Raw genomic sequence first — 9,875 nt, 5'->3', positions numbered from 1 at the left:
GTACAAAAACCAAGCAAACAAAAAAAAAAGAAAAGAAAAACAGAGAGAATACCTGCCAGTGTTTTTCTAATTTCTGTGAAATACATAACCATTTCTTGTGATGCTTCTGCTTCTTCATAAAAGCCCTGCTTCACTGAGCTCTCGTTCTCGGCCACACCCACTCACTCACCTAAAGGTGAGTATAGGTGTGTTTCTGTTGCTCTGTCTGAATGTTTCTGGGCCAAGTAACTAAAAAGTCCCCGGGAGTGAGTCCTACTCTAACAGGCTCTACTTGTCCTCTTTTACTCACGATAAAAAAAAAAGTCTTAACTGAACCTTTATGATCTCTCCAGTTTATCCTGCGTAAGACCCATCTCCTCCAGCTGCCTGAGTTTTGCTGGATTTTTATGATCATCTACAACTGTAGAACCTCCAAATCTCCACAGAGGCCTATGAATCATTTGGAATCTCCATAGGCACATAAATACAGATATTTAAAGTAAAAGGCATGTATCCCAAGAGGCATGTGCCTGCATAAAAGGAGGTGAATAATACAATCTCATGTTGGTTCAACTTTAGACTAAGACCATTGACGAAGAATGAGCAATCTCAACTTTGGAACCACAGAAAAGATAGGGTGGCAAATGCGATTATGCAAATTTATATGATTTACCTACAATGACCTTTGATAGTTACATGTGGTTCCTTCTAGTCTCATACCACAGATAAACACCTAATCCGATGTAAAAGGTACACTAACTGTCTTAAGTTCACAGATAATATCTAATAATAGCCACATGTGGGCTCTGTCATAGTGTCCTCTTGTCTTTCCCAGCCCACTTCCCCCAAGCGCTCCCTCTCCATGCTGCTCTCTGGCACCCACCATGGCCACACTGGTTTCTGCTTGAACTCTATGTCAACTAGACCAAAGAGCCCTCAAAGAGTGAGTGAGTGTTACGTGACAGTCCCTGACCTTTAACCTTATAATCTATGAGAAACATGGGTAGGGCCGATAACCACCCAGCATATGACAGATCAATTAGTTTTCTTAAAACCTCCTCCCCTGAAAACTTTAGTTCATGGTTGTGGACTGTAGGGAGCCACCAGGATGTCGCCTTGGCCAGATAGTCCTACAGCCTGGAGGTATACAAATCCTTTGTTGTTGCAGAACAGGCCAGTTTGCTTGGAGCCTTGTTTTGCATTTCAGAGGTGTGGTTCCCTGACCTGTCCTGTGACCTTGGACCCTAGCAGAATGGCATCAACCAATCAGCATTCGAGCCTTTCACCCTAGAAAAGCAGCTGCCTTTGGGCTCTGCTTCCTCTCTGGCTAATCTTTCTCTTGCCCCTGCGCTCTCTCATCTTTCTCTCTCTAAGCTCTCTAGCTAAGCTTTCTCTCGTCCCTGCTCTCTCTCTTCCCTTCCCCCAATTTTCCTCAATCAAGTGCTCCAAATAAAGACGTGATAGGGAAGGAATCTCGTCTTCGTGGCGTTCATTCCTGCTGGTCAGGACGCGCGCTGCAGTGGACCAAAGGGAAATTTGAAAGCAAGCCCAAGCTTCCTGTAAAGGAAGTCCCTCCCTGCAGACCCTGCCAAGAAAAGTGAACCTATTTATGTCCCTAATCACAAGATTCCATGTTGGTATCACTACTGATTGCACTAGAGGTGAGCACCTAACCCAAAGGCATTAAACTGAAGTCTGCTCCATGGGACAACTACACCACCTTCATCCTGTCTGCACAAAAGACCTCAGGATAACTGGGAGAAGGATTAATTAGTAATCGAAAAAAAAAAAGGACAGAGGAAAAGAAGTAAGAACTAAGCAAGAGAAATTCCTCACCTTGTGGCAAACTAGTGCCACTTTGCCCACATCCTTTTGGCAAGTGTGTGATGAAGTCATATGCTGCAAAACAGGGGAACTAAAGCATCTCTCATTCCTGCTCTTGTCCTTCCTGTTCTCTGATTCAGCACGAGAGGCAAATTTAGGAATCAAATTTACCTCCTCGTTCCGTTTCCTGGACTCACAGGCTGCAATAGACAACCAGATTTAGGACACTCCTGAAACATAAATTACGTCTTACTTCTCTCCTTCCATAAATACTTCAGGAACATTTTTTCCTCTCTGTTTTGCCTACTTTTTTCTTTCTCCAACTCCTGCTTTCCACTCTGAATGTTTCAGTCCCAAGGGATGGATTCCATACAGATTAGTTAATATTTGCATTCAGCTTCCAGCAATAACGACCCAAGCATCATATCTTAAGGACACAGAGAATTTTCCTGTGTCACGCGAGGGAAAGCCTGGAAGGAAGTTGCTGCTGGTCTGGATTCAGCTGCTCTAGGATCTCAGGGTTTGACAGTTGCTTTCCTCTCATGAGGGGACTCTAGTCACAGCATTCAAGTTTCCACACAAAAGGAAAAATATCAAGGACTTTTAAAGAAATACTGCCTAATTCCTTCTTGTATATTATCAGCTACTTTTATATGGAAGAAAAGAAATGCAGCTCTAATTTTTAATGGGGAAAGTTTACATATCCAGTGAACAAAGGGATTGGTGGTAACGAAGCAGAGAGCTAAAGTCACACAGAATGGTAAATCCATGTGTGGACTCTGCCTGAGCTCCCGTGCGCTCCACCTCTAACTGCTGCTGAGTTCTGACTCTGCACTCTTCGGAGACTGCTTCTGTTTGGACAAGAATAAAACTCACACTACATCCTCCTTCATTCTTATGTTCCTCACAAGAGAGGAGGCATCTAAAGAGCTTTTTAGGATCCCAGGAACTACAAAATATCCAAAAGCAATCAAAATACTTTCATCTCTAATTGAATCTCTATCTATCTATCTATCTATCTATCTATCTATCTATCTATCTATCTATTTATCTATTTCTGAGACAGAGTCTCACTGTGCATCTCTGGTTGGCCTAGAACTCACTAGGTAGACAAGGCTCACCTGCACCTCACAGATATCTGTTTGTCCCTGCCTCTGCCTCTTGAAAGCTGGGATTAAAGGCATGCACCACCACAGCCAGATAAAATGATTTTTATTTATTTATTTATTAAAAATTTCCACCTCCTCTCTTTCTCCCTTATCCCTTCCACTTCCCCCACTCCCCCTCTCCCTCCCTCTCCAGTCCTAAGAGAGGTCAGGGTTCCCTGCTCTGTGGGAAGTCCAAGGTCCTCCCCCCCTCCATCCAGGTCTAGGAAGGTGAGCATCCAAACAGACTAGGCTCCCACAAAGTCAGTCCGTGCAGTAGAATCAAAACCCAGTGCCATTGTCCTTGGCTTCTCAGTCAGCCCTCATTGTCAGCCACGTTCAGAGAGTCCAATTTGATCACATGCTCCTCCAGTCCCAGCCCAGCTTAAAATGATTTTTATAATTATTATATTTATTTGTGTATATGCGTGTGTGCCTGTACGAAAAATGTCACCTGTGTGTGAGAACCCACAAAGTACAGGAAAGGGCTCTGGATCTTTTGGAGTCAGAGTGACAGGTGGTGGTGAGGAATGTGGTCTGAGTGTTGGGAAACAGACTCGGGTGCTTTGGAAGGATAAGTCGTCTTAAACGCTAAATGATCCCTCTAGTTCCTTTGGATTTCCATTTGTGAACCATTCAAGTAAACAGTAATTAATTCCTACTGCTGAGAAGACAACATGGATCCTGAAGAAAGGCCCCATGGGCAAGCTATATGCCAGTTCCTGCGGAGTGTGTACTCACAGCTGAGATCCTGGCAAAGCTCTTTTCTCCCTCATATCTTAGTGCATTTCAAATGTGAGTGTGCACCAGATTCTCTCAAATGGCTTCCTAAACACAGCCCGTGAGTTCTAAATTCGGGTTTCTGACTCTGGAAGTCAATGTAGAGACAAACAAGTTGCGTTTCTCAAGAATCGGTGCTATTTTCTCCCCGATGGGGGACTTTGACAACCATAAGTGTTGTAAGATGCAGTAAATCCAGAGTGCTAGAGATGGTGTGAGTGAATTGCCTCCTTGCAGCCAAAAGCGCCTACTGAACTTAACTCTCTTCATATTGACACAGATGCCCACAGGGCTGGAACAGAGAACCACGCCCTCCAGAAACGTGCCTACATTTTGGTGGCTGTGGTTTTGCTACGTCCAAGTTCCTTGCTCAGCTCTCACTGAAGTTGGGTGCTTTCCTAAATGTCTACACGACAGGTTAGAAAAAAATTCCAGCCTCCATCTTCTGACCAGAGAGAGTGCTTCAATCCCTGGAGAGAATGCAGAGATTCAAGCAAGGTTTCCATACCGCATCTGTAAGAGAAAAAGTTAGTTAAATCATTACTTTTGCCAAGCAGGGGTGGTGCACACCTTTAATCCCAGCAGTCAGGAGGCAGAGGCAGGTGGATCTCTGTGAGTTTGAGGCCAGCCTGGTCTACAAGAGTTAGTTTCAGGACAGGCACTAAAGCTACAGAGAAACCCTATCTCGAAAAAAAAAAATTACTTTTATTTTAAATCGAAAAGCCCAATAAAAGAACAGAAACCTAATTTTGTGTCATTACACAATTAGGAGCAAAGAAAGAGTAAGGCGGAGGTTCTGCCCTTAAAGATGCACAGCTGTGAACAGGGACATTTTATCGTCTCTCTTTTCATACAACAGGACAAGTGGCAGAGCTTTGGGGAAGTTGAGGCAGTATACCACCTTTAATCCTAGCACTCAGGAGACAGAGGCAAGGTCTCTGGGTTTGAGACCAGCCTGGTTCACATAGTGAGCTCCAGGCCAGTCAGGGATATACAATGAGACTCTATCTCAAAAAACAGACAAAAAATGTTCCTCTTCAGTTCCTAACAAAAATGTGAATTCATCTATGGCGGAGTGACAGCAGTCGATGCAGGAGGTCTAGAGGGGACAATAAAAGGAGACCTCGTCCCAGATCAGTCTGAAGGAAATCTACAGAATCTTCAGCTAACCGGGTGTGGAGACAGACATGCTATCTCAGCAGGCCTGGTGAGATTCTCCCGCTGTTTTTCCTTAGCCATAGTAATGGCCTCTTGAAGAGACGTGAACCTACCCAGATTCAGTTTTCCCAACTCTCCTGAGAATGGAGTTATCTCTCTTTTTCCCTTCATTATGCTGAGGATTATTCCCAGGAGCCTCTTTGCCACCTCCACAGCCTCACAATCCACATCTGAACCACTTGAATAGCCAAATAGATGTATACACACACACACACACACGCTCAAAATGGGCTAAGAGTGGAAAAGACGCTACCAGGTATTCTCACCCTATCAAAGCAAGGGTATAATGGCTTCCTTCTTACCTCTGGCTCATATTTATACACCTAAAGAAAGAATACCAATGGTGAAGTCCTCGCTCCTCTCTTTTGAGTCTGGTAACTTTTTTTTTTGAAGCCTCTGCGGTCTCATTAGCAAATTAGAAGTAGAACTACACTCTTTCCAGGGAAATTTGAGGTTAAAGGAAATCGAATGTATCATAACACATGAACTGGAGTCTAATTTCAGTTACATAAAATATACGACAAAATCATGGGCTGGGTTAAATTAAAAAGTAGAACCAGCAGGTTGGGCATTCTAGAAGCCACAGTGGTCTGGCGCCACCTTGTGGGAGTCATCAACCAATGCTAGAGGGACTTTTAGCCTAGCTCCCTGCAATGCCCAACTTCCAGGCAATGGGCAGGACTATAACGACTCTTCTTTTCTCTGAGTCCCTTTTATTTGATTATTTCCAAGATATTGTGAAGAGAACAGGAGATGGCAATTAACTGGTCTTTTTAGGGACAGGGCACCAAAAACTGAACAGTTAAGTTATTGTCCTTGGCCAGAAGCAAGAAATGTCCTTGTTTCTCAGGACAGGAATGCCAGAGGGGACTTCGGTTTTTTTTCCTAAATGAGCACCCATCCTTGGCAGTAGTACATGACCACGTGACTGAGACTTCAGTCCAGACACTGACCGCTTCTAGTGAAGGACTTGGGAACTGGGACTCAGTTGTCATGATGGGAAGGGTAATATTCATTTCCCAGTTTCAGTGATCTCCTAAAAGATGTCAGTTACCTCTTCAGAGTGAAGAATCTTAAACAGGACTTGATCAGAAGTCTGTTGAGGTCCACTAAGAGAAAGCTATTTCCTCCAGGTCAGAAGAATGGAATCTTCCTCTGACCTAAACTACCCAAACATGAGTTCATTCAGCTAGACCCCCCCGGGAAGGCGGGTTTACCTTAAGTGATGCTAAAGAGGCTCCAGGAATGATGATTCCTTAGTAAGACCCTGTGCTTTTCCTTGCCACCTTCATGCAGTTTCGGTAGCTCATGGCGCTATGACCATGTTAAGCCTGACTCCTTTTTCTAACTTGGAAAAGAGCAACCTTTTTCTTCTTTCCTTCTCTCTCTGCCATTTCTTTTCTTTCTCGTTTTGTGGATACTGGTTGTGGCCTGGACACACTTTCCTGAACACTCTGGACTTCCTTAGTCTTTTTCTCTGAAGCTGTTCACCACCACCACCTCCCACCATGTGGTAAGGAAGGGAATGGTTCTTGCTGACCCTTCTCCATCTTCCTCAACTGGGCAGCTTCCTACCCTGGGGTTTTTCTTTTAACCTCTCTAAAGAGTCTCCTGAAGCTTCCTTCTGAGTCCATTCTTAACACTCTTATGAAGGAGACGAAGGTTGCCAAGAGGGAGCCCCAATTCCTCCCAGAGATGTCAGAACTGATGTAGGAGGGTTTTCTATCTCTTGCTTTCATTGGTTAGTTAATAAAGAAAACTGCTTGGCCTGATAGGTCAGAACAGAGGTAGGCGGGAAAGACAGAATTGTGGTAGAAAGAAAGCCGAGGCAGGCAGTCGCCATGACTCTCCTCTCCGAGACAGATGCAGATTAGGATCTTTCCTGGTAAGCCACCACCTCGTGGTGCTACACAGTTTACTAAATATGGGTTAAAGCAAAATGTGAGAATTAGCCAATAAGAGGCTGAAACTAATGGCCAGGCAGTGTTTAAATGAATACAGTTTGTGTGTTGTTATTTCTGGGTGTAAAGCTAGTCATGCGGGAGCCAGGCGGGAACACAGCCCAGCGCTCCTTCTACACGGAACTCTCTAAATGTCCCTGTAACACACATGCAGGAACCCCTCCAATGTATTCACACTTGCTGAGTCTTTCTCATGAGTGTGACACAAGCCATATTACTATCTGCCTGGCCCTGGGAGAATGATTGATCTCCACATATGAATGGGGGCAAGCGGGGGAAAAGAATCAATCATTGGCCATTCTGTCTTTTAATTCACAAAGAAACCTAAGAAGTCATCTCGGCCACCAGCATAGCTTGAACTGTCCCCTCCAATCTCACTTCTTGCTGCAACCCACCCTGGCTCCCTCTGTTTGTAAACAACCTCGATACTCTCTGGAGTGCTCTTCTCTGCTTTGTGTGTTCACCACCAGGACTCCTTTCACCTTCAGAATGTCACTGCCCAGTCCATTTCCTGCCAATGTTCTAACCTGCTGCCCTCGGCTGCGTTTTCAATCCGTAGTCATTTGATGGTATTTTCCCTCTAAGTAAAATAACCTCTCCCAGTAAGAAATACGTTCTGTTTACATACGCACAGCCATTTCCATTTCTGAATAGCCCCCAGTAGACTTACTTTCTCTGACCTTTATTGTGATTTTCCTGCCCTTTCTTCACCTCTGCCCTGTTGCTTTAAGTCTACATAGATTGAATCTGCTGTGCATCGTATGGGGCAAGGATTAAGCATCCTCAGGTAGAACCATTCAGCGAGTGATAAAAATGTCTTCTTATGTTAGGTCAGGCCTCAGATGTGAAAAGAGAAAGGCAAATAGGAAGAGACTTCATTTCAAAGCCTAGCTCGCTAAGGACACCTGTTTTGCCTACAGGCAGTGTCCCTGAACCCCATAAACAAATCCTCCTCTCCTCTGTGCCCACGGGTCTGTGTGGGCATGTAAAACCAGACCCTGCCTGGTTGGGGAACTGAAACTCAATCCTGGTGACATTCCTATTGCTGCACTGTGGCTTCTGGAGGGACTGTTGGGTAGGTACACCTGGGTTCACTAAAGTTTTTGCATCATCCAAGAGGTGGAAAAAAAGGAAAGATCTTGGTTCAAGAGATAGATACCCCTTCCTGCTCTAGTGGATGAAATCAGAGTTTTCGGTAGTTAGTCAGAGAGAGGGGGCATCATGTTGACTCTGACTCCCGTCTTAACTGTGTCCTATGAAGCCAAGGTTTCCTTTCTGCTCCTCTCAATCTTGGAGTTCACAGTGGGCATCCTGGTCAATGCATTCATTGTCTCGGTGAACTTTTGGGACATGGTAAACGGGCAGCCATTGAACAACTGTGACCTTGTACTGCTGTGCCTCAGCATCACGCGGCTCTTCCTGCAGGGGCTCCTGCTCCTTGATGCCATTCAGCTCAGCTGCTTCCAGCAGATGAAAGATCCACTGAGTCACAACTACCAAGCCATCCTCACCTTCTGGATGATCGCAAACCAAGTGAGCCTCTGGTTTGCCGCCTGCCTCAGCCTCCTCTACTGCTCCAAGATTGCCCGCTTCCATCATACCTCCGTGCTCCACCTAGCAAGCTGGGTCTCCAGGAGATTCCGCCGGGTGCTTCTAGCTGCTTTTCTTTTCTCCTGCATCTGCACTGCTCTCTGTTTGTGGGACTTCTTCAGCGGATCTCACTTCACGGTGACGTCCGTGTTACCCATGAACAACACAGAAATCAATTTGCAAATTGCAAAACTCAATTTCTTTCACTCGTTTATCTTCTGCAATGTGGGGTCTATTCCCCCGTCTCTAGTTTTCCTGGTTTCCTCCGGAGTGCTGTTTACCTCCCTGGGAAGTCACGTGAGGGCCATGAAATCCCGAACCAGAGACTCTCGTGACCCCGACCTTGAGGCCCACATCAGAGCCATCATATTTCTGGTCTCCTTCCTATGTTTCTATGTGCTATCATTCTGTGCTGCCTTGGTCTCGGTGCCCTTGCTGGTGCTATGGCACAGTAAGGGAGGAGTGATGGTTTGTATCGGGATGATGGCGGCTTGCCCTTCCGGACATGCCGCTGTCCTCATATCAGGCAATGCTAAGCTGAGGAGGACCATAGAGACCTGCTATTCTGGTTTCAAAGCAGCCAAATAAGAAGAGACCACAATGTGCTTCCCAGGATACTCCAGTAATAAATCATGAAATGGACTTCTCAAAAAAATACACCTCTTCATGCCATTTTACAGTTTCTTCTGTAACACAGAACTGGAATTCTTTCTACATGACCTAAATAAACACTTTAATACTGGAATAAATTAATTGAAACTCTGTGATCTAAGCAAATAGCTCCTTAGACATGTTTAGTAAAATGAACAACAGCAACAACAAAAAGGCAAGGGATTCACTGCGAGTCCTTTCTGACCGAAGCTTGTTATCCATTACTGTGCGCCCTAGGAAGCCTCTTCTGAAAGAATAGAAAACCTTAACGCACTAACGCAATTGCTAAGACTCTTGTTTTAAACTGGTACTAGAATCATACATGAAAATAGTTACTAATATGGCAATCACTCAGTGCTCTTTGAATCCTGCCGTTTCCGTGGAAACACGAGGTAAGAAAAAGAAAAATTTGGAGAAACAATTATGCCATAACTTCAGCTTTACAGGAGTACTACGTAAAACCGCGAATGAGAGCCATGGCTAGGGTTCACTTTGCAAATACGTTGAATCCAAAGTGTACTTCTGCCTGTTGGACAGAAGAAAAAGAGGTGAGGTCGCACTGGCTCTGCCAGTGTCCGGATATTGGAACCCCTACTGCACCTCCTGACTCTGCCCAGTCGCTGTTGTCTGTCTAGGGGAAGCAGTCTTGCAGAAAAGCCCAGCATGGGCAGCTATGTGAAGATCAAGAACTTGAGGCAGAAAATTCCAGGTCAGGTATTTAAATCCT

The 9,875-nt window shown here is 45.0% G+C and overlaps 1 protein-coding gene across 1 annotated transcript; it reads left to right on the top strand.

Annotated features, from left to right (window-relative positions):
- Nucleotides 1-8,128: 8,128 nt before the first annotated feature.
- Nucleotides 8,129-9,123, top strand: Tas2r38 (taste 2 receptor member 38). Its single transcript, XM_085683542.2, is given in 2 exon segments — nucleotides 8,129-9,053; nucleotides 9,056-9,123. Coding segments are annotated over 2 exon segments (993 nt in total).
- The last annotated feature ends 752 nt before the right edge of the window (nucleotides 9,124-9,875 follow it).

This window comes from Myodes glareolus, chromosome 25 (assembly GCF_982192425.1).
Source record: "Myodes glareolus chromosome 25, mMyoGla1.1, whole genome shotgun sequence".
Taxonomy (NCBI): Eukaryota; Metazoa; Chordata; class Mammalia; order Rodentia; family Cricetidae; genus Myodes; species Myodes glareolus.
Note: the sequence above shows the minus strand (reverse complement) of the source record. Positions and strands in the feature narration are given on the sequence as shown.